This window comes from Simochromis diagramma, unplaced genomic scaffold (assembly GCF_900408965.1).
Source record: "Simochromis diagramma unplaced genomic scaffold, fSimDia1.1 OVJJ01000692.1, whole genome shotgun sequence".
Classification (NCBI taxonomy): Eukaryota; Metazoa; Chordata; class Actinopteri; order Cichliformes; family Cichlidae; genus Simochromis; species Simochromis diagramma.
Genome location: NW_024387485.1, coordinates 567,545 through 593,125, shown reverse-complemented (window position 1 = coordinate 593,125; position 25,581 = coordinate 567,545). Strand labels below are relative to the sequence as shown.

The 25,581-nt window shown below is 42.1% G+C and overlaps 1 protein-coding gene across 2 annotated transcripts; it reads right to left on the bottom strand.

The window, feature by feature from the left end:
* Window positions 1-2,471: 2,471 nt before the first annotated feature.
* Window positions 2,472-25,504, bottom strand: si:ch211-71n6.4 (putative inactive carboxylesterase 4). 2 transcript variants are annotated; one of them, XM_040016756.1, is made up of 10 exons: window positions 25,377-25,504; window positions 22,177-22,447; window positions 20,162-20,582; window positions 16,789-16,896; window positions 14,192-14,388; window positions 13,180-13,379; window positions 13,040-13,098; window positions 11,031-11,198; window positions 6,736-6,963; window positions 2,472-4,931 (listed from the first exon to the last, which is right to left on the bottom strand). In XM_040016756.1, the coding sequence occupies exons 2-10, from the start codon at window positions 22,438-22,440 to the stop codon at window positions 4,789-4,791; spliced, it is 1,788 nt and encodes a 595-aa protein (XP_039872690.1). In that variant the 5' UTR covers window positions 22,441-22,447; window positions 25,377-25,504; the 3' UTR covers window positions 2,472-4,788. The 2 variants fall into 2 exon arrangements, with proteins under 2 accessions (XP_039872690.1, XP_039872691.1); XM_040016757.1 differs by lacking the exons at window positions 2,472-4,931; window positions 6,736-6,963 and adding an exon at window positions 10,821-10,959.
* Window positions 25,505-25,581: the final 77 nt, after the last annotated feature.

Here is a 25,581-nt window from a genome sequence, read left to right as displayed (position 1 = left end):
TCTTCCTTAACACTGCGGTGGGGTAGCAACCTGTCGGTAAGTAATGTTTTGTGTTCCTTTGCATTTTCCACGTCATCTTTATTATCACATAGCTCTGAAAAAAGTGAATCCCCACAAGGCTGTGGGACCCGATGGAGTTCCTCCCAGAGTTTTGAAGGCCCGTGGGGAACAACTAGCTGTGTGCACTGATATCTTCAACCTGTCACTATCCCAGGCAGTAGTCCCATGTATTTTTGAATCCTCCATCATTATACCAGTTCCCAAAGACTGGACAGCTCCTCCCTGAACGACTTCAGGCCAGTGGCCCTCACACCAGTCGTTATGAAGTGTCTAAAAAAACTGGTTCTCACACACATCAACCACAGGGTCCTGGACACCATAGACCCCCGTCCAGTTTGCATACCGTCCCAATCGATCAGTAGATGATGCAACAGCAATAGCTACTCTGCAACACCTGGAGAGCAGCAGATGCTGGACTAGAGCTCAGCTTTCAACACCATCCACCCGGGCAAGCTGATGGAGAAGCTGACAGACCTCGGCATCCCAACTCCCACTTGCAACTGGATTCTGGACTTTTTGACAGACAGACCACAGGTGGTGAGAATGGGAGGGCACGTTTCTGCTGAGCTCACCATCAGCACTGGATCTCGACAGGGCCGCTGCCTCAGCCCCAAACTCCTGTACACCCATGACTGTGTCTCCACCCAGGAAAACTCCATCGTCATCAAATATGCTGGTGACACCACCATCCTGGGGCTCATCAAGGGGGGGAACGAGTCTGGGTACAGGACTCTGGTAGAGAGTGTTCTTGCCTATGGAGAGGAAAATGACCTCATCCTCAACATGGACAAGACTAAGGAAGTAATACTGGATTTCAGGAAGAACCCCCCCCCTTCCCCTGCAGCCTCTTATCATCAAAGGGACAGAGGTGGAGAGGGCCAACGGCCACAGATTCCTGGGCCTGCAGGTTACATCAGACCTGAGCTGGACTCTCAACACCACAGCAACAGTGAAAAACGCCCAGCAAAGGCTTTATTTCTCTCTCAGGAAAGCTGGCATGAATCATCGCCGTCTCACCCAGGCCTACAGAGGCCTTGCAGAGAGCATCCTCACCACAGGCATCACTGTCTGGTACGGGACCACCACACAGGCAGAGAGGAAGGCTCTGCAAAGGGTCACAAAGCCTCCTTCCATGTACTCTCTGTACACAACAACGCTGCTGAAAAAGAGCAGAGAATAATCAGGGACTCACACCATCCAGCTCACTCTCTGCTCAGACACAACAGAGCGGACGGCATCATCACACACAGAACAACAGCAGCTTTTCAACAGCTTCTTCCCTGCAACTGTCAGACTGATGGCAAGCAAAAGACACTGAACACTTAAAAGAACACAGCACTACTTTACCTCATTTCAAATGTACAATGGGATAAACAGTTCAGTTGGATAACTCTATTTCCACCTGGGATTAATTCAGTTTCTCTGATTCTGATTGCAGGACACCCAAAAAAAACACGCAATAAGAGGCTCTAATGTAAGCGTCCTGTTAATGTTGGCGGCGTCAGTTACACAATGGACCCAGAGGCAGCACAACAGAGGCAGCAGTGCACAGGCAGGAATGCGTTTCCGACACCACTTCATAAGAAGAATGGGACGGACGAAACTTCAGTATCTTCGATGTACTATTGCTGTGTGATTTTTATTACTATTACTGAAGGCTACTCGCCACCGAGCTAACATTGTTAGCTTGTTCATAGACTGCAGACTGTTAAGCCGTTTCTAAATATTCAAGTATGCGAGTTCGTACTCGCGTTGTCAGGACTTCGTGAGTTAACACAGGGGACCTAACTTCCCAAACTTTTTATAAAAAAAATCTTTTTATATCATGAATACTACCAGAAGATTGCTCCACTCTTTGCTTGATCTCTACTTTCCTTTATTTGCTGTTTCTACCTTTTAAAAATGTGACTTGACCTAGAGAGCTCTGCACAACAATTCCAGTGTGGATGGACTGTTGTGCATTTCCTGTCCTGTGCGCAAATGGCAAATACAAATCTTGAATCTTGACAGAGGTTTTTAATAGTATTCCATCTTAACTTTCACGATTTAGCCAGCGAATGGCTCTCAACCTACCCAACCGCACACCAACTGTGACAATTTCTAACAGACCTTTATATCAAAGACATATTGATTTTATTTCAGCTGCATCTCTTTAGATAAATTCCTGCTCTGCTTCTAGAAAGAAACACATGTAAAACCTTAGCTTGTGCTATATTTTTTCTTACTTGGTTCCTTACTAAGTCTACTTATTTCTGACTTGGTAATTTGTGCTACTCTTATTGTATTGATCAACAAAACTGGACAGTTAATACAGGAAATTCATTAAACTGTAAAAAACAAACAAACAAACAAAACTTTTACATCCTTCCAACCAAGAAAACGATACTAATTTACTAATACTAATCCTCAAGTTTAGCAGGTTAACAACAGTCAGCATGATGCAGTTTTATTGAACATACAAAAGTGAACATCAACACATGAACACGCAGCCAAATATAATCATCAAAGTGCTGTTTCCAAAAACAACAGAAACACGATGCAAAACCAAAGCAGATAAAAACAAACTGATGGCAATGATTAGTGTCGTTTGATTAAAATGGAAATGTGGTACATCTTTAAATACATAATGTCTGCTGATTGGATTCACATAACAACACAACAAATGAGGAGCAAAAGGAAGCGAGCATTTAAAACCAATCAAAACAAATTAAATCAAATATACAAAGAACGAAACGTGTTCACATGTTCGCAGTGGCCAAGCTTGAAATCAGTGCAAACAGCAGAAAGTGACAAAATTCAAAACTAACATCCTGTGACTCAACAGCACATTCACAGTTGACAATAACATGGACACATTTTTCTTGAAATTATAAAGCAAAAAAACTCTTTTTTAAAAATATTCCCTTCATACCTTAATATTTCCTCTGTAAATACAGACAAAGAGTCCGTGTGAAAATGACCTGGGTTTACTTACATACTTTTACAGCTGTAACAACTATGTTTGTGTCTCTGTCTGAGTGAACTTTGGACATTAGACAAATGGTTACAAAGTGTCGTTAAGCTTCTTATTAAGATCATTTCTTTTTAACTTATTTTGCGATTTCACTAAACTTTGTGAAGCAGGAGGAATGTAACTGTAGTCTTTCATTTAAAATCTGAATAAAGGACACAAAGTAAATCCTCGAAAAGCCTTTTAGTCATCAGGACTGGATGTGTCCTGGCAAACCCCGAAATTCCAGGTTGACAGAAATGATAGTGAAATGATATCCTTCCTTCGTATTCTCAAATATATTTAACAAGACTTTGCACGTCTTTAGAAAACAAATGATCTGAAGAACCCTCGCACTTCTTTAAAAACATTAGAAGCAGTTAAAGGCTTTAGCAGCAACAATCTGCAAAGATGAGACACACTGAGCCTTCGTTAAGGTTATTATTGCTTTATATCAGCTGGAGAAGAAATGTTCTGGCTTATAAAAAAGAAGAAATCAAATTCGTCTCCTTGTACGCCTCTGAACTGCCCTCAGAGCAGCTGGTACTTTCTGAAAGACCCAGTCCCCACTTACACCTATTCATCTGCAGAGTGCACTGGATTCTCTTCAGTTTCTAAAAACCTTGAAAGACACTTCACTTTCATTTTCATTTTTGTGAGTGGATGAAGTTGCAGGAAGGCAAATCTTTCAGTTAGCGCAGTTGATAAGAGGAGATTGTGTTGGTGTGGCCAAAGTGTTTCCTCTGTTTTCAATTTGGTCTCGCTTCATGTCCGACTTGGCTGACACGGCTGCTGAGTTTCAGCTGCAGACCCGCTCTCATCCCAGTGATGACCATTCAAAGGTCAGAAACAGAAGCTGCTGCACAGCGTGAGCGGTCAAACAGGGACTTCTTCTTAGAGACTCTAGGTTTAGAAATGTTTCATCATATTACATATAAAGAGGAGGAAAACAGCATTCCTGCCTTTATCCAAATGTTTTACCTTTTTAAAGCTTAATTTGAGGAAAGAAAAACTTTCTTTTGTATATTTCCAAAACTGCTCTGAGGAGCCAGACTTGAAGAACTTTCCCTCGGTCGAGTGGATTTCACGAGCTTTTTGAAGAGGGTTCTAACTTGTTTTTGATCTATAAACATTTTCAGCAGATCAGCGAAGTTTAACTTCCTGTGTGTTTTAAAGTAATGTTTCATGACTGCACCCAGATAAAGGGGACTTCATTTCATGTTTTAGATTGATTTGGCACAAACATGTTTTCTTTGAAACCCATAACAACCCAAGTTCACTGCAGCTCCCCTTGGTCTGCTTCATTACACTTACACACACGCCTAGTTTAATGTACAGTTACTTTATGCAGACCCAGAGTCTGTGAAGTCTTTCTCACCTCGCTCTAATGCAAACAAGTTAAGCTTCCTTGAATATAAAGCTGTTAGTTTTAAAACGGTCCACAGCGACATCCTGTGGATCAGCCAGAATTCCCTGCACCTCTAACTGAAAAGTAACTAAAAAAAAAACACACACACAAACTTTAAACTAGGAATGAAGTGAGAAATTATTTAAAACACAAATATGGCTCGTTGCTGGACTTTAAAATAATAGATTTAAGATTGAGCAATCAAACGCTGCCTCAAACAAACGTTTCATCTCTGTTGAGGATTCAAACTAACAGCGGCTGCTGTGGGATTTGAGCTGGATGAGAGACAAAGCAGAGAAACTGCAAAGTGGCTTCCAGCTGCCGTCTGTGCTCAGTTCATCCAGGCGTAGGCATACAGGCCGTTCTTCCTCCACAGATCACACTGAGGAGAGGTGTAGTTACTGTCCACCTCAAGGATGTCGGACAAGAAAGCAATGGCTGATGGGTACTCGGACCACTTTGTCTCCACCTTACCTGCAAGGAGTAAAGAGAAACAGTGTAACTTTAAGGCACAAAAGTATCAAGGCGGGAGGTGGACGAGGTCAAATCCCCTCGTCCACCACACAGTCTAGTGTACAGTATGTTTTCCTTTTTAAATCTGCATCTGGCCAGTTCCTTATCCTTTTTGGCTGCCTCTGAAAGTGATATGCAAAAAGGAAATTAGTGGAGTCAACGTGTGTCCCGCTCCCTTTGTAGCCATCTGTCACCACTGTTGTATCAGCCACTCCTGTGAGGGTGTGCTTGGGTCTGAGTAGTGGACGTTATATCCATCAGAATTTCAGATGAACCCACATCTCTGTGTGTCCGACCATTTACTGTCCACCAGTGTGCTAAGGGGTGAGCGATATAACCTCAAAATCATGTCAATATCTGGAGAAAACGTGTGATAACAACTGATGATATAGAAAAAGAAAATACTCGAAGCTCTCCTTTACCATCATATAACTGGATCCATCATTTCAACCCAGCATTTGCTCTTCGTGTCATATGGAGTGCGACCAGCAAGTGAATTAGTTTGAGTCATTTTTTAACTTTTCAGTCACCACCTGCTTGTGTCTCCCAGCTTTGGTGAGAACAGTTTTCATGGATATTTTTCAAAGCGTTGTGCTTTGCTGGAGGTTGTTGGAGTAGCTTCGGTTTTACTAAATCAATCATTGGACACGTGGTATGACACGCCTGGGTTTTTCTTGTTGTAGTCCACACTGAAAAATAGAAACACATGGCGTGCTCGTAGCAATGATGTGACAATATGACACTTTCATGTAAAATTGTGCACAATATGATACGGCACAGTCTGCAGCACACGCACACAGCCGATGGGTAAAAGCCATGTGCTGGCAATCAGCCACAAACAGGCTTTAACCCTTCAAAGCAAGCAAGTGGATCAGCTACACAAAATCTCACCACCTTACATTTGTTACAAAACGGCAAACTATCGACGGAGTCCAAAATCTTTGGGAGCCAGCCTCAAATTGCCATCGGTGTAATGCAGTTTCATTTTCAGCATTGGAGGCTGCTGCTTAATAAAGACACGCCGTGATGACATGAATTTCAATCCAAGGTAGTTCCTTATGAGCCCTTCATAAGGGCAAAAGTCTTTTACATCACATTTTTCGATGGATGAGGATTGTTTCTGCTGAATTTGTTCAAAGTACCTCCTGAGCTATAAGTTAACTCACAGGTACTCTGAACAAATGAACATCAGCAAGCTCCGAGCACTGCTTAACAAAGGGCACAGAGGTCAGCTGATAGAGATGTGCAGAAGAAGAAACACCATTTAGTGTTAGGAACCTGCTTTTATCTCGGATGCTAAGAGCAACCCTATTCTCTTATTGTTCTCTTCTGCTCCTTAGAGGAATTTTAGGGGTCATTTTCTGGTCCTGAGTGGCAGCAGTGAGGTGGGCGAGCAGCACAAACACTGATGTGTAATACAAATACAAAAAGACGAGTTCTTGCCATCATCACATCACATCTGATAAAGTAGGGTTTGCTCACTTTGATTTTTTTTAAAACACAAAGTGTAGCACCTCAGTTAACTGTTTCCATTCCTCTTCCTTAAGCCTACTTTCTTCTGATTGGCTGCACCTCGCAAACAGAAGGTTTAGGCAGGTGGCATTTTGTTCATTCTCAAGCACAGAGATATCTGAACTTGTCTATTAGCCTGAAGTTTTGGCTCACAGCAATTACTTGCAAAGACTTATTTGAAGCCCTGAATCCACTATTTTAACTCCACACACACAATAACTTCTCTTATCTATGATTTACGAACAGCCCTCACCTGTTTTGGCAAAGCTGACGAGATTGCGTGTGATGAGATCCTGAAAGCGCCGGTCCTTATCGGAGAGAGGTTTCCCTAAAATGAACTCCAGCCCTCCAAAGAACGCCACGGCATCCAGACAGTGGAAGGAGAAGCGGCTGGGGAATGGCAGCAGGTCGCTGGATGTGTTGACAGGTCCGGATGGCGTGTGCCTCACCACGTAGCGATACACCGGACTTTTGAGAGCAGCTGAGAAATGGTTACAAAAGAGCTTATTAGACTGTCAAAAATGACAAAAAACCAAATGTATCCTGCTGGAAATGTTCCACTTTCTATCTTTATAAACACAAAAGAAAACAAATCCTGCAGTTGCAGCATCAATGCCTCTTTATTAACTGTTGTTATTAAAATTACTCTTGTCACCTGAAGAAAAAGAATCTTCAACCAAATGTCAAATGTGAAAAACACTTTTGACATTTGTTTCAAACATTTACGACAAAAGAAACTTTGAATTACGCAAACATTGCTGACATTACACAGGTGGAAGCGACCTCACATCTTTTTTATGATTTCTTTGCTTCCACAGTGTCAGAAAACTGAAAATGTCTGCAATAGTTTCTTGAAGCCGAAGGCGAAGTCACCACATTCTTTTTACCATCATTCCTCAATATAATGAGAAATAAATGTACCAACACACTAAAGCGAATATGAGTCGTGGACTTTAAAAGTAACTTAAATGGAAAAATAGTTTTAGATTATCCATCTGTCCTCTGGCTTATTAATTAATTGGGCCTTTGTTGAAGCGACTCTAGTTTGGATTTATATTTTAATGCTTGACATTCACGAATACGATCAAAAGTTTAGTGCGCAAGTCTGGGAGGGAGTTTTCACTGCAGTGTTCAAATTACACATTTTTTGGGAGATTATTTTAGCAGCAATTCGATGTGTCTGCAAAACCTCTGATGCAAGTCAGCGAGGATGGAAGACCAGCTGGATAGAAGTTCAAAATGCAAAAAAAGTTGATCTTTGACATCCAATGACATCTCATACTTTTTGTTCTTTCTCGACACTCATGACAGGATGAAATAAAAAGTTTAGCTACACTGTTGCTGATCCCTCACTTGTGAAATCTGGGGGCAGCAGTCCAAACCTTCCTGAAAAGTAGCAAAGATTTAAAACAGCTGGAACTGTGAAATATTCATGTTTTTAAAGCTAAAACTTCAAATTGCCTGCATGTGACGCATTCAGGGGCTAAAGTTAAGTTCTTGTACTCCAGTTTCCTCCCTTAATCCAAAGACGTGCATGTTAGCTTAACTAGCTAACAAGGCTGTGACAGTGAACGGCCATCTGTGAAGGACCCAGCTTCTCACCCTGTGACATCCTAGACAGAAGTGTCATTCATCACTTCAGAGATCATGTCTCCACTGCTCTACAGTCCAGTGGCGTTACATCCCGTAACGTAAGGCTTAGACGCAGTTGCTCAGCATAGGAAACCCATTCCATGAACTGTTCTTCAGCTAATCTGACGAGCACATGAAGTTTGGAGGTCTGTAGTGATTGGCTCTGCAGAAAGTTAACAACCTCTGCACATCCACTCGAAGATTTCATGTGGTCTTCCACTGTGTTATAAAACCACTAAAGGTTGACTGGAAATTTCCTGACTGGGCTTGTTGCACAGGTGGTGTATTATTGTGGTATGCACCTGTGGCCACGGAGGTGATTAGACCACCTGAACCTTCAGGGATTTGGTTGGGTGACTGAATACTTTTGGCAAATTAGGGCGTGTGAAAATTGTTGGAAAATAAGTATATAGCAAAAAAAAAATGTTAATATGCAATGAAAGTGTAATGTGAGTACATACATTCGGTATATTTCTGTTCTAAGAAACATAAAACCTACCTAACTGTGTTTTTTTGGTGTTACGTACATTTTTAGAGTCAAATGTTATTTGAAAAGCTTTTTTCTATTATTTCAGCCACAAGCAATATTTCATTTCTTGCTGAAACCAACATGTAGGTTCCTTTTGAATCTCCCATTTATCAGTCATTTCGAGCCCAGATTGACTGTGACTCAGCGAGAGATGAAAAAAAAGACAAAAAAACAAACAAAAAAAAAAACCAAGCTGCACAAGATAAAAAACCCAATGAAGCAAGTGGAAGAAAAATCACCCAGGATGCCCTGCAGTCGCCTCACACAACAGCTAAATGTCACTTTACTCAGAGTTTCACCGCTGACACCAAACCTACACGAAGCACAATGGTGCCATACTGCAAAGGAAGGAAGGGGGCTTGCTACTGTGAAAAGAAAACGACTTGTAACATATATTTGTGTCACATTATACTAATGTGTCGGAGGAGATCACTTCACTTTTGGTATCAGCAGAGAAAAACACTCAGCTTTTGTTGCTCTCACTAAGAACCAATAAATATATCAGAAAGTATTATAAAGTAAAGATTACAAAGCAAAGAAACAAAGAAAGCAAATAACTTCTGTTCTCAGATACTTTTACTGTAATATTTAGATTTTCTTCTACTCAACTACATGTCAGAGTAGGGTTGCTCTGGGTGATGGATCAATATTATCAATATGAGGTATATGTTACACTTTGATAAATATAATATAGCCACATCTTTGCTTCTAAATGAATGTGTGTGGGGATCCATCATCATCATCTCCAAACTAGAATAAATGAAAAGACAGTGTGCTGCAAGAGGGCAGCTACCAGGGCCATGGCCAAGACTAAAGCTGAGCACTGCAGCCAAGGAAAGCTTTTACTTCCTCTGCCTCTTACAATCAGGGTATAAACCAGTAACTGACTAAGCGTGCTGACTGAATCTTGACTGATGTGGTGATTGGTTAGAGCAGTGGTTCCCAAACTTTTTTTGCTGGGCCCCCCTTTGTTTTACAGAAAAATGTTTGCGCCCCCCCGCGTGCACGCGCGCACGCATCCTCCAACCACACACGCCCATATTTTGCTCCATTGCGGTTTATTTCACACCTCAAACATTTAGTAAACAATTAAGCAAATACAAGTAATCTGCAATAAATTACAGGTAGTAATAAAATAAACTACTAACTCTTTTAGGCTACGTCCACACCTACACGGGTATTTTTGAAAACGCAGCTGTTCCGTTCACACGTAAACGCCGTTTGGACTCACCGAAAACGGAGATTTCTTTAAAACTCCTTTTTTGCGTTTACGTGTGGACGAGGAATACAGAGTTCGTCACGCAACATCAAAGGTATGTGCCTTTTTTCATTTCACGCTGTGCGCCACGTTATTGTTTACATGAGATGAATTGCAGAATGGCAGATAGAGACAAAATACTGTTAATCTGACTGTCTGCAGGTTTTACACATTTACATACACAAGCAGTTACTGTCCCTCCATTTACAAAGGCAGAGGCGTCACGATGTAATTATTTTACTTGTAGCTATTTTTTTCCTGTGTAATAATATTCAACATTGCTGTCAATACATTTTTCAAAAAAAATGTCTCTCTGTGCAAAATGGGTTTAAAAACATAAACAGCTGTGGGATCCTGTTTGTCCGTGATTTGAACCGCGGGACAAATCGTGACAGGATCAGCCTGATATTATTTGTATCCCGCTGTAACTTTACTGTATAAAGAGCTAACATCTCCAAAATGTCAGGAGTAGTTAGTCATTACAACAAGTGTTTGAACTAAAAATCACGAATGTGGGATCCTGTTTGTCCGTGATTTGAACGGCCCAGCGCTGCTCCCGACGAAGGGAAAACCAATCCTGCAGGGAGACCTACCTCGGCACTTGTGCAGGTGAAGCCAAAGGGAAGATATGCTTCACCATATTTTCTAGTCTTTGGCTTAGAATGAAGTTGATTTGGAAACATATTCAGCGATGCTTCATCTCCTGCTTTGCGTTTCTGTAGGCGCCTGTGCTAGCAGTGTCCAAGCGTTTTGTTCCCCCCTGCCATGGCTCTGCGCCCCCCCTAGGGGGCGGGCCCCACACTTTGGGAAGGTCTGGGTTAGAGAGACTCAACTCTAATCCCCCACATATACTGGTTAGAGTGGAGACAAAGTGAAGCCTAAGATGGAAATTGGGTGTTGTGAAATAACAATTCAGTCAGAAATTGGTCAAACTTTATTCAACCAGTTGCAGTAACCATGGTGAGGCCTCCACTTCAAAACACTTAGATGATCCACCCTGCTGGTTTTCCAGCTGCCACTTAATCATCACTGAGCACTGCACATCTGGGTTAAAGCTCCTATTATGGGAGAACCTATTATCAATTGTATTATTATAATCATGATATTATTCAGTGATCCATGAGTTTACCTGCAGCCCTCTGGGCCAGGTCGTTGTTGGGACAGGTGACCCTGATGTCAGACACCATGGTGGTATAGGACCTCTCTGGGCAGCGGTCTTTGGTTGGACACCAGGCTGAAGATGGATACAGCCGCAACGCCTCCTTGACGAGACCGTCGCCGAATGACTTAAGTTTAGCTGAGAGGAAAACGACACAGACATATACAGTCCACACATAATATGTTATCATGTGAAGTGCTTACACAGATTTTCCTGTTTAAACTCAGTTTCAGTCCCTGGCGTCATACGTCAGTGAGCAGGATGCAATCAAACAGAACAGTGGCCCGAACTATGAAACTGGATTTGGGCTTAGTGAGGTAAAGCCTAGTTTTCAGTGTCAAGAGCGTGGTTGGCTTCTTAATGGGCTACACTGTCATGGTACTTTATAGAGCACACCTAACCTTATTTTCTAAAATCTTTTTCCTCCACGCTAATAATTTTACCTGATCAGGTAAAAAATATGCAGTAAAAAAACCTTGAATGTTAAGCACTTGGCAACAGTAAGGAGGAAGAACTCCTTTTTAACAAGTAGAGACAGTAGAAAGCCAGGGTCTGCTTCAAGGCCCAATATCTTACTAATATTTTAGGAAATTTCTTTCAGTCTGTTTGTTCTTTGCCTATCCTGACAACCTTTCATGTGATCATGTGATTCACATCTATTAGATGTGTTGCTAGGAAACCCAGAGTGTAAGTGAGACTGACCTTGTTTGAATGAATGATTCTCATATTTAGGATAAAGGTTCTGTTACCAGCGTTTCCCTGAAGCCCCAGTCACACAGACCTAGAGAGGGGGCGCGGCTAATCACTACGCAAAATTCTGTATTCCATGAGTAGCTGCTGGAGACGCCCAGCAGTAGCAAGGTGAAATGGATTCCTGAGAAGTATACGATGCTCAACATTTCCTTGGTTGCAGGTTGCAGCCATAGGGTACTCTATGGCAGCGGGCCCCAACCTTTTTTGCCCCACGGACCGGTTTAATGTCAGACAATATTTTCACAGACCGGCCATTAAGGTGCAACAAAATACAACAAAATAAAATGATATGACCGAGACAAAAACTGTGGTATTTTGTAAATATAATAACAAACGCGAATTCACTGTGTAATTGTGTAACTTTATTAGCAGCGTCCTCCTGAAATGCGCCAACAACACTGAGAGTAACATCCTCCTCTCTGCACCTTAATGCTCTCTGGTCGCTATGGTAACGCGTAAATATTTCTTTCAAAACAAGACACACAGCTTCATCACGGGAAAAGACCCTGAAAACCATAAATTTCACACCGGAGCCTCAACTCTTGCGGCCCGGTACCAAACGACTCACGGACCGGTACCAGGCTGTGGCCCGGGGGTTGGGGACCGCTGCTCTATGGTGCAACCAATACACACACACAGGCATGTTTATTGGGCCATGTTTGTAAAGATATTGATTCATTAATGATTCAAATATTCTCAATCAAATTCCCAAGCCTCCTGTGACTACATTCAAACATCACTACAAAGCACTAACCCTGATCTTGGTCTAATTCCCTGAAGCCAAGTGGCTACAATCTCTGAGAGAATCCTTGATCGTGGCTCAAGAGTTGGGAGTTCGCCTTGTAATCGGAAGGTTTCCGGTTCGAGCCCCGGCTTGGACAGTCTCGGTCGTTGTGTCCTTGGGCAAGACACTTCACCCGTTGCCTACTGGTGGTGGTCAGAGGGCCCGGTGGCGCCAGTGTCCGGCGGCCTCGCCTCTGTCAGTGTGCCCCAGGGTGGCTGTGGCTACAATGTAGCTGCTATCACCAATGGGTGGATGACTGGTGGGGTAAGGCGCTTTGGGGTCTTTAGGGACTAGAAAAGCGCTATACAAATACAGGCCATTTACCATTTTACCATAGCAGTCATTTCTTCCAGCACAGTGGCTCCATGGTTGCTTGCATGCGATAAATTTAGAAGACGTCTACAAAAAAACCCCTCGGTTACACCCCCTTTAAAGCCGTTACCTGTTACGAACCACGTGTAGTCCCCCCAGGTCCACTCGGAGATGTTTGTAGATGGAGGACTGTGGAGGAAACACAGCACTGAAGTGGAGACTCATCTCAGCACAAGCTGAATGTGAAGAAACTGAAGCAGGTGAACTCACGCGAAGTCAGCCTCTTGCTCTGTTGTTCCGACAAGGAAAGGGACGTCACTGTGCTCTCCTTTCTTCTCCCACAGCTCAAAAGGGGGCGCTTTGAGGACGTAGCCGTCCACTACTGCAACCGGGCCGATGGATTTCCCTTTGGTGGGGAGGTCAGTCATCTCATCTGCTGCCCAGGAGGGGTACTCCTGCCATGGGATGGCCTAGGAATACATGCTTATTGTTTTTAGCATAAGATTCAAGAAGAAGGAAACAAACTTATATTCATCTTAATGGTTCTTTTGGACAGGAGAGGAGCACAATGTATGTAAAGACGACTGGTCCACAGTGAGTTTAGGTTTCGCTTTCATAAAACACGACTATTTTTTAATTTGTATTTAACAGAATTACGGGATAAAATAAGATGGAAACTGCTCTTTTTCCAGTCTCCTGAGTGGCATCTTGAATCACTTACTTTGACATTTTAAAAACCTAATAACAGTAACCTGCAGTCTGATGACTGTCACAGTTTTAAAAGTTCAGCTGTCATCATCATTTCATGACATACATTATTCATAATTCCTCCCGGGGTCATCGTCATGTTGAAATGAAGCTCTTCATGTACCTACAGGTTCTCTTCTCATCAGAGGATCCTCAGTTTAATGAAGCTCAGTGGTGTTTGAGGGAAAGCTGCCTGTAATCATGGCTGAAAATTATATTTAGTGTCCCATTTATTCATCAACTGCACAGGAAAATTAGAGATGTCCAGGTCTTTTGACACCTGGACGTGACATTATGAGCCATCAAAATGAAAAATGTAATTTTAATTTTGATCAAAATGTCAGAACCGTTTGGAAAGATGAGCTACGAATGAGATATTTCCTGATATCTTTAGACATTAAGGAGAATATTACAGAAATTAACGTTTTTCTGTTATTAGATTTTTTATTACTGTCATAGCTTTGGTGCCTTTCACAGATTTTTTACAGCAAGGCTCTCCAATTAGGATGGATTGTCTGCCTCCTCCTCCCCCTACCTGCAGGACCTGTCCGATAGAGAGGCGCCTCAGACAGGCCAGATTGCCGCAGCCCGTCTTATTCAGGAACGCCAGGTTGTCAACCTCGGCTTGTTCCAGGGTCGCATTGTAAATGTACGAGCCGCTCATGTCCACTGCTGCATGAAAGAGACCCTTGGCTAATGGTGACATCATCAGGGTCCACACTGACGTTCCACCTTCAGGAGAGCAAAGTACAAAAATGGGAGCAGCAGCTGATTGCAGGTGATGGAGCGGTTCTACTGGTTTGCCTTATTATTAAATACATAGATAACATAGCAAGCACCTGCACGTTCAAACTCTCCCAAAAGATGTGAAGTGTACACTTATGTTTTCAGGACTTTTAGGAGCAAGTAATTATCTTTCATGTGGTTGTGGAAGAATTTTGGCCCACTCTTCTTTACAGATCGCTTCAGTTCATTGAAGTTTGTGGCATTCTGCAGTTCTTATTAGGTTCTGTGATAGCATTTCCATCAGGCTGCACTGCAAAAGGGATTTTGAAATTTCTGGTAATAACATAGTCATAAATTGCTGATTTGTGCATCTGCACCATTCACACACAGATTGGTGCATATACCGTATGTTTCGGACCATAAGGTGCACCGGATTATAACCTAACCTCATATTGTGGATGGATTATCTCAGTTGTTCTCCTCACTGAAGTTTGGTCCGTTTACAGCATCCTAACCATTGGGAACCCTCACGTTAACTTTTATCGAGTCGAAAGAGTTAACGTTCCACCTCCACTGTGTTTATGTTATGCTAACATAGCTGTGTCGCTAGCGATCACGTAGCACATCCTTATATACCAGCTAGCCCAACTTCAGTAACCCTACAAACGTCACTGCTGTTTAGTTTTCTGTCTTCATTTATGTTGGAAGTGATAGCAGAGCTGTACGTTTGAATTTTTTCAGAAATCTTTCAGTCAGAACATGCTATATCATGTTTAGGTGGAAGCTAGCGAGCTAACTTCTTGCTAACTTCTAACTCCGTTAAATGTAATAAATTCTGTTTTCATGGATGCCTGGGTGTTAAACTTAATTGTTACACCTGGTAAAGCAGCAACGCTGAAGATTTTATTAAAGATGAAAGAATTTAGACAGTTTTTAACTCTCAGTGATGCTGCAGGGTTCGTTTGACTTTGGGCCCTGAAAAAGATGGAGTTTAGGACCCTGATTACTCCGTGAGGCTCCTGACGATGCTCCAACAAGCCATCAAGCGCAGTGTTGCCAACTTAGCGACTTTGTCGCTATATTTAGCAAGTTTTCAGACCCCCTTAGCGACTTTTTTTCTAAAACGCGACTAGCGACAAATCTGGCGACTTTTAGGACAACCAATAGCGATTTTCCTTCCTGAGGAGTTGGCAACACTGATCAAGCGGTGCGGCTTCGTAGCTTACCAAAGTCGCACTAAAACATTTTTGACAGATTTTTGAGCGCCGTGTAGCACATAAAATCAGTTCGAGGTCAGTAAGCACAACCAGAATTCATACATAAGGCACTCTGTAGATTATTGAGAAAATTAAAGGATTTTAAGTGCGCCTTATAGTGCGGAAAATACGTTACCGCAGTTAGTAAATTGTTCTAGAGCTCTTGTTCAGTGGTTTGCTGCCGTTTTCCCTTCTAAAAAGGCCATTTTGTTCAATATTTTTCTAATTCTTCTGTCACAAACTTCGTGAAGCCAACTGAGTCTGAAGTGTAGCTCTTTGGTGTTCTACAGGTTCTCTGAGCTTTGGCAGATGGTTTGACCCAGGGATAAATTTGCTGGGGTGCTAAGACTCTGACACTGGTAACATCCGCCTGAATACTCCAAACCAGTAAACTGCCACAGCTTCTGTTTTTATAGATACTTTAGCAATGATCAGTTAATCAAGGGCATTTCATTAGCATCACCTAGCTGCCAGTTAGCCTCTTCAATCAAATTTAAGCAGTGACCATGTACTTCCACAGGACTCTAATGTCTACCACTGCAGACGGTTTGATTATCGCCCTGTTTAAATGATATGGTCATAAAGTATACAAAGTATACTTGCTACTGCCATTAATACAATATAATACTGTGGAAAACGCTGACACCGCACCCATCTCTTTTTATCAGTTTTTTGTTTTTACTTCAAATGACAGTTTTCTTTATGTCAGTATACACTGCGTTCATTCGCAGTACAATACTGACCAAAATACTAGCAGCACATCTGTGATGGCTTAACATGATTTGTCTTTTAAATAACTGTTATACGACTCTGGCAGTGTCTTTAATGCTTCTGTAGATTTGATCAAATCGCTGTAACTGCTTTGGGCATTCACTATAAATAACTTTAATGTGCACATTCCCTACTAGCAAGTGAGTTACTGCTGTAACTTCAAAAACATAAGTGAGTGTTATATTTTATAATCACAACACCACATGACAGATCTAATCTGTGTTCCTGTTAATATATTGTATCTCTTCTTTTAATTAGATCGAATCTTTTCTAGGACACAGACATAAAACATTCAATCCTTTAGGGTAAGTTTGAGACTGCATGTGTCACAGCATGTCCCGATGACACTTTTAATGATTTTTTTTAATACTGTTTATACCTGAGCTCTGTCCAAATATGGTAACTTTGCCAGGATCTCCTCCAAACACACGGATGTTCTTCTGAACCCACTTCAGAGCTGCGATCTGATCCAGGAAGCCATAATTCCCTGCAGAGGAGGGAAGGGGAGAGTTGAGAAGAGATCGATTAGTCAGGTTTTGATGCAGCCTTTTTTCTGATGTCCTATTTTCTCAATCAGAAACCAGCTTTCTGTGGTGTTCTGGCAGCATGAACTAAATTTAACTCATCTCAAGCTGAGGGAGCGAGGAAATGGGGCAGGGGATGATTACAACTATTAAAAATGAGCAGTGATAGTGAAGAGGACAGAGAGGAGGCTCTGGAATGCCGAAAAGGAGTCGTGTGCCCTGCCATCACACCATCGTGTCACGCAAGGCTCTGTCACATCAAGGTCACAGTGGGCTTATTCGGGTTGCGTAACAGAAATGACCCACTTGACTCACAGCGCAAAAATGCAAACAAGCAGGAGGAAGCCTAGGAAAGAGCTCCATTTATAAAGATCGCATTAGCATTCATTAAGTATACACATCTTAATGGAAGGCTATGGACTTCTCAGCATTCCCTCTAACTGGGAGCACAATGTAAACACCATAAATATTAAAAGGGTCGGTTTAAGTGGTAAATGGCTTGTAAGAAAATACACTACAGCCATTAGAACTTCTTTAACTCCACACGATGCACTGCAGCGACCTAACAGAAGCCGTTAAAAGCTCCCTGCAAGTGTCACTACTTCTGAAACTCCACGACGCTAATTAGGGTCTTTAACTGAGCATGTAAAAAGGTTTGTTTGTTCAAACTCGGCTGCATTTTATTCCACTTTATTTGTTTAGTAAATGGCTCACGGTTCACCTCTGAGGGAACCAAACAATAATGAGAACGGGCCTGAAGACGGAGCGCAAGCTGTGTATGCTAACCGTGCGGTCGATGGTGACGGGGAAAGGCTTTGTAGTTTAGAGGCTGTTAGCCAGACTGTGTGAGCGATGGAGTGGTTTTAAAACGTCATTAGTAAGCACAGACAGCAGAGTGAATGAGGTGAAAGTACCACTCTGACCAAGTGGACAGACTTGTCATGTGTTGCTGTTGGTAAACTCACACTCTCCGTCTCTTTGTGTTCTCATCAGTCTGCTGTCACAAAAGCACCGAAATGACCCGATCTAGCTTTCCAAGTCAGTTGGACAGATATCTGATTTAAATATGTTGATTCGTATAATCTATCACGCATCATATTTCAGTGTTACCTCAAAATTCTAATATTCAGATCTTTGTTACGTGTTATAAATACCCAACGTTTGGTCATCTCACTGCAGGCTTCTCAATTCAGTTTTATTTATATAGCGCCGAATCACAACAGTTGCTTCAAGACACTTTGTGAGGCAAAGACAGTACAATGATACACGTTCCATTTTTATAGTTTCAGATTATATTTAAAGTCGATGAATAATTATCAGCTACACCTTTATATTCTACTCTTGGTCTCCTTAAGTTACTTTGACAGGTCAAATAATTTTTACTCATCTTAAACTGGAGATTTGTGCATTTTGAAAATACTGGAATAAGCTCGTATTTTCAGGCTCATTTATCAAATATGGAGTTTTGGGCTGCAAAAAGAAAACATGACCACTTATACCTAGAACTGCAGAGGATGTCATCTTTACCCCACAGAAATTATTGCAAAACCATTACTATGGCATGCTGGGTTGCCTAGCAACACGCCCGTTTACACAACAACACAAGGCTGCTCTAACATGGGTCACAGCTAGCAACAGCTGATTGATAAATGAATTTAAGGCAGCGTAGCTAGGTAAAATATGAATAATTAATGCCGGGCTGAGGATGCAGAGCAGAGCGGGGCAGTGTGTGACCAAGCGTGTGGAAAACCAAGCAGGTTGCTGTCTGTACAGAGCAGCAGGGGAACGTAGCTAAACTGATCAGGGAGCCCAGACTGTGGAGAAGTGATATGATGCTTAAAAACGAAGTGAAATCCACAGCCCGGTAGCCAAGGTTTCAGGACTGTGTGGAGCGCTCAGGCAGAGGTGGACAAGATAATGAACTTGGACTGATCTACTATTACAATATTTTTTTAAATGCATTTCTATGATTTTGTATTGAGCTGCAAGGTCGAGTTTAAAATTTAGGCAATAGCTGTTCAGTCTATTTCACAGCAGTCTGTTTTTATACCGTCTATATTTCAGTGCAAATAATGCCAAACTTAATTTTTAACTTTTCATAACGTTCTTCTGTAAGAACTACATTTTTTCAGAAGTGTTAGCTGTTGTGTTATCACTTTATTCTAATGTCACTGTACTGGGCTGCGACCCAGTACTTGTATTTCTGACTTTATAATTTGATATATTGTTCATAGTTTTGGTTTCCTTTAGTTCTTAGTGATTATAGTCCTTCCTCTCTTTGTGTTTATCTTCGCCTGTGTTAGTCTCTGTTCCCGTGTCTACTCTGTACTTTTCCCGTGTCCCACGGCTGCGTATTGTGTCGTGTTTCCTGTTTTACTTTGAAGGTCTGTGTCTTATGTCAGTGTATTCTGTTTTGCTTCCTCCCTGTGTCGTAATGTTTATGGAGGATCAGCTGTGTCTCCCTCCTGTACGCCATTTCCTCGTTTCTCTCTGTGTATATATAGTTTGCGTTATCCCCGGATTACCTCTGCTCTCCATCCCGTTTCCAGGTTTTCAAGTTTCTTGTTTCTAGTTTCAGGTGTTATTTCATGCTTAGTTTTTCCCAGTTTAGGTTTTCTTAGCTTTCCCTGTTCCACCTGTTTGTAGTTTGGTAGCAGCCAAAATAAAGACTCACTTTTTGTCATTATCCGTTCTGGTCTCCGTTTGCCTGCACTTGGGTCCACGCTCCGCTCATATCCCGACAATTTGCCTCGCAGATCGTGACATCTAATCTGTGTCGTAGCTTCATTTTAGGTCATTGATATTACAGATCATTGAAAAAACTAATAAAAGGTATGAAAAGCCAGTGGGCGGGGCTTGTGCGCTGACATAATTGTGGTGCTGAGATCTCCTCTGTCACTGACAACATACAGAGGCAAACGTAGGAAAAGCTTGTTTAGTGTGAAGCCTTTAGGCTCACAGGGGAGAGTTGTATGCACAGTGACCTCATTATTTGAGACATTAACCATGTTAAAATCCATTGCAACAGGTTATATAAGGGTCAGAAAATTGGAAGAGTTGAACAGGTCTCCTTTAACCTTTCCTGATATCTAACAAATGTCTTACACAACATGTATATTCATTAGCTTGTTTCAGCTAAGGCTTCAGGCTACAAATATCATGCAGCCAGTTGTTTGCTGGCTGCAGTAAAACACTCCACATTCGTCCTGCTGTGCATCACCGACTAACCTGAGGTGTTTCTTGGAGAACCTTCTCTCAGCATCTGTAGGGCGAGAAAGCCAAAGGCATTGAGTCTGTAGTTGAAGCTGACGTAAACCACTTTTGTGTCGGCGGCGAGCTTCTCCGTAGGCGAGTATCCCTTCTCTCCTCCGCTGAGCATGTGCAGGTATCCTCCGTGGATCCACACCATGACGGGAAGCTTGGCGTCAGGCTGCAGGGTGGGGGTCCACACGTTGATGAACAGGCAGTCCTCCTGGCCCATCACCTTCCCCGTGCTCGACAAGGGCCTCACCTGAGGACACATGCTGCGAAAGTGGCCCGCATCGATAACCCCACTCTTGCATACCGGTTCAGCTGGAGGAGCCCAGCGCAGGCCACCAACAGGTGGAGCAGCGTAGGACATGCCCTTAAAGGAGTAGGCTCCATTTTTCTACAAAGAAAAGATTAAAACTGTCAGAGCATACTTGTTGTACTTTCCTGAAGATCTGAGTTTTGGAGGAGGATCCCAGGACCCACTGCACTGTGGTGGATTTTTGTGTGATATGTATAACTATGTAACTATATACACTATAAATCTATGTGCACTGAACATATATATTTTAACTTTCATGTAGAGTCTTAAGCGCAAGACATTTTGCTTCACCAGGGTTTATTAAGGTTTTACAGTAACAGGGCAGTTGATGCTGTTGAGAGTTCGCCTGAATAACTCACTCTCCAGCTCCGGTAACCAACCTTCCCTAATACTCACTCAACGTCTTTCATGCAGCACAACCAAAACAGTAACATTGTAATAGAGATCCTGAACACATCACAATAAAATATCATACGATATAATCACACACACACACACACACACACACACACACACACACTTTGAACCCACACTGAAGTGTTTTTATATATGAGAAAGCATGTAACCTATGTAGTTATAAGATTATATGTTATAAGATTGTGCCACTTGCTGTATAAGATTTAATAATTAGGATTAATGTGTGATGTTTGACCGTGTCATGACCTATTGTGATAAGCCAGAGCAAGGGGTAGTCAGAGTCCTGACTGGCCTTTGGCCAAGACCTTGGCCGCTACCTGACCCCTGCAGCTGTGTTTGGATGGGTGGGAAAGTTACCCAGCAGCAGGGGGCGGGGATACTGGTCCCTATATATCAGATGACCAGAGGACACCCCCAGTTCGTTTTTCCCCTCTGCTGTTTCTCTCTGTGTTGCTCTGCTGTCTGTGCTTAAGGCTGTACACCCCGGGGTTTTGCTTTGCTTGCTTTCTGCTATGTAATTCTCTTGCTAAATGTCTGTATGTATTTTTCCTGCTGTTCATATGATTCATTGTATTAAACTCTGTTCCAAGAATTCTACTCTTTTCCAGAGCATCTTTTTAAGTGTCTTGATTTTAATTGGATCTAAAAGGGTTGGATCTCCACATCGTTGGTGGGAGAAGGTTATCAGGATGGCTTCAAAATTTGCGACCACAGCACCAGTGCAGGGTCTGAGACCCGGTTCTGGATTTCACCCCGATACTCGAAGCTGATCCGGGTGCTGTTGTCTAGAATATAGACGTCTGTGTGTCCCTGACCCACCATCAAACAGTCAGGCTGATGTTCTTTTACTGCTTTTAAGCAGTTTATTAAACAAACTTCTTCTTTTTTTTTGAGAAACATAAAAAAATACTCAGTGTGCGAAAATGATCATTAAAAATAACTGAATGTAAATAAACTGAGCTGAGCGCTGACTGCATGAAACTCATCCTGCAGCAGCCAGCTCGTGTTCACAGAAAAAAAGACACAAATTCGATCACGAGCTCTACTTTGTTATTTCTGCAGATGAAGCACAAATCTTGTGTGTTGCAGCATCCTGGGGAAGTGAAAGCAAGGCTAAGCTAGGTTAACGATTACATTTGGTACAGGATTACAGTTACAGACTTCAGGAAATGAAGGTTAAATGAATTAAAAAGTAGTTTTTGAAAAGTGGTTGCAATACATCTTAGATCTGATATTATGAAGAGTACAAACTCACATATCTTCCTCTAAAGTCGCCACAGTCAGTTGACACCTGGGCGAGTCCCGGTGGCAGCGTCTGGGCTATGTAACCCAGGTAGGCGGCCAGAGCGAGCAGAGCGAGCACGCCGAGGCAGATGAGGAAGATGCAGCGTTTGGACAGGACCAGGAAGGGGCTGATGTAGTGTCTGTGACGCACATACTGCACCTCCTCCTCATCATCCTCCTGTACCAAGTAGCGGTACTCGGTCCTCTCTGGAACCTCGAATGCATCCTCATTCATCTTCACTCTGGGTCAGGAAACGGAAAATGATAATGACTTCACCTCAGACCAGATCAGATCTCGTCTGCATGAGGGGGACACGGGAATTATGGTCCGTCCAAAATGCATGTTTACAAGGTTAGACATCACCAAAACACACTCCTCAAACATCAGGAAGATTTCTATCTGATGCTTCCAGCACCACAGTCACTGGGATGATATTAGTCATGTAATGAGCAGTGCCTGCTGTATAACAAATATGTGCTTTGGTTCTCCACAAAAAATAAAGAGCAGCTTGATCAGAAGCCTTTAATTGAGTTTCGCTCAAAACCAGCTGTTGTACATCTTCTATATAAAGTAGCTCCGGTCCAGCTGACCCAACATTTCTGCAGAGAACTTCTGAAACATTCTTCCAGGCTTTTGTCAAGCTCTTGATTTAGAACCTGATTACTACTGTTTACTAGCTTGGATAAATCATCTCTCTCTCGCCTCCAGACAATACAAAATGCAGCAGCCAGATTACTAACTCGTTCTACCAAGCGTGTTCACATCACTCCCATCTTATATTCTTTACATTGGCTCCCAATAGAGTTTAGAATTCGCTTTAAAATTCTTGTTTTAACATACAGAGCACTAAATGGCCAGGCCCCAGATTACTTATCCAAGCTTCTTTTAAAATACACTGCTGCTCGTCATCTCCGCTCACAGACTCAGAGTCTCTTAGTTGTTCCCCGTACACGATTGAAGACAAAAGGGGACAGAGCCTTTCAGTCTGTTGCACCAAGGCTGTGGAACAGTTTACCACTACAATTACGTTTGCTTGACTCTGTGGATTCTTTTAAAAAACAGTTAAAAACTCTTCTGTTCAAACAAGCCTTTTGTTGATCTACATATTTTATATTTTTTTTACATTATCTACATTTGATCTTTTACATTGTATATAATGTCTATTGATTTTATTGTTTATTTTAATATTTTAATATTTGTGTACAGCGCTTTGTGACTGTCTGTCTGTGAAAAGCGCTTAATAAATAAAGTTTACTTACTTACTTACTTACTTACGAAGTTACCCATTGGGGTGGATGACATTCTTAGCTTTAAAAACCATTTCTAAACTTTTTGTTTATACCCTCACTCTCACTGCCTCATAAACAAGCTGAAGCCTCCATTTATGGCTCTAAAAATGAGACTCCCATGTAAAAATACCCGACTATAAAGCACTACAGAGAAAGTTTACAGCCTGCTACAAAAATACAAACTGTTTATTCTGTTCACAGCAGCTGTAAACGAGGTAAACGAGGTCATTGAACTGGAACTCGCTGTTTGTGCTGCTGGTGCCCGTTGGAGCCTTTTAATGTAATTATCAGACTGATCTGCTGTGTGGTACAGACAACCCAAGACATCTGTACTTCGGTTGTGGTCAGTGTTTTATTAGTCTGTTACTCAGCACTTACAGTATTCAAGCACAGTTTATGGCTGGAGCTTGCTAATCAGGGTAGTTAACATTCAATTCCATTCAATTTTATTTATATTTTAGCGCCAAATCACAACAAAAGTCGCCTCAAGGCATGAATCAATAACTTGGCAGTCCATGCTTTCATCCAAATAAGACTCCAAATAACTGAAAAAAATAAAAACACACATGAAGGGTGGAGCTTAAAACTTGGAAGCCAGAAACAAATGAGTGATGTCACAGTGGCCCCAATCCTTCTTTTATGTACAGTCTATGCATACATCAGGGTCAGCAGCTGTGCTACAGAGGGAACAGCTGATTTTACTGATATGCAGTGTGAATTGTGGCACCTTGTGTATTGTTCTTTGTGTCCCGCTGCGAATTCTAACCAATCTGTTCAGTTTACCTCAGGACCAGCTGTACAACGTTCCCTCCACATTGCCCCCATCCCACATTTGTTCCCACCAGTTTACAAAATAACAAGAAACATCAGGAAGAAATGTGCCAATTAACAGAACTACTTCTACACAAACTCCAAAATGACCAACAGACAGAACAGACAGCAGCTGGAGTTGACTGAAATGCAGAATACAGACTGCTCAAATCAAAAATAAGATTTTATAGCCATCAAAACTTTGTTATCGCCGGTATTTTTCATACGTTCAAATAATGAGAAGAACTTCTACTCTGTGACAGGCTTCTAGTAACAACAGTCTAGTAAGTGCCTAAAGACACGATAACAACTTGGTTTGACTGGTTGAAGTGAAAATGAGTGAAAAAGCAGCCAATTCCCAAAGAAACACGTGAAAGCCTCGAGAACTACTGCTGAACATTAAACAAACACGAAACTCTGTCTCCCCGGAAGAAGAATATGAAGACATGAGGAGCGGCTGTCCGACACCACCGCAGACGTGTGCCGAAAATACAAACACACAAAACGGGAAAACGAAAAAAACTGTGCGGGAACAATAACCGGACGTGCCAGCAATGAATCAGAGCTGCCGACAGGTTACAGCGACTTCAACGTGTAGCTCAGTGTTTCAGCTGCTCGGGTCACAGATTTCTCTCACAATTAACCCAAAAAGAAGACGAGAAGCTAAAAGAGCGAAATCATTTTGTCTGACGTTAATATGCTGTCAGCGCCACTAATGCACTTCCCCCTCAGCTGCAAACAAGTTGTTCAAATGTTATAAACAACTTGTTGGGCTGAAATCTGTCAAACTTGTTTCTCAGGATTAAGCCTCAAACAACATTCGTGTCACAGGTTAGATCCTGCAATCAGTTTTCAGCAGTGACTTTTATACATCCCTGTTTTTTTAATCCGGGTACAAAGTGTCACAGTGACATAAATAACGCATAAAAACAAAACCCTTTATGGCAGTCGATGACTTTTGGGCATAACACCGTTCCTGCCCTCAATCTAAACTTCCTCTCGCTCGACAGATTTATTACTAACGTCTCAGATAACTGCAGAAGAAATTAACATTGCAGTTTCTTAACTTACCATGTCCTATAAACTGCAAAAGAACGCAAGAAAGCACAAACTCTCCAAAAACCTCAACAGTTGACGCGTTTAGTTCTCCAGTGGGCGGAGCGCGGACATTCATGGACATTTAAAGGGACACGAAACTTAGAATATACGGGAAAATAAATAAATAAATGAATAAATAAAATGATTTAAAAATCGGCCCTGATTAGCTAATCACAAT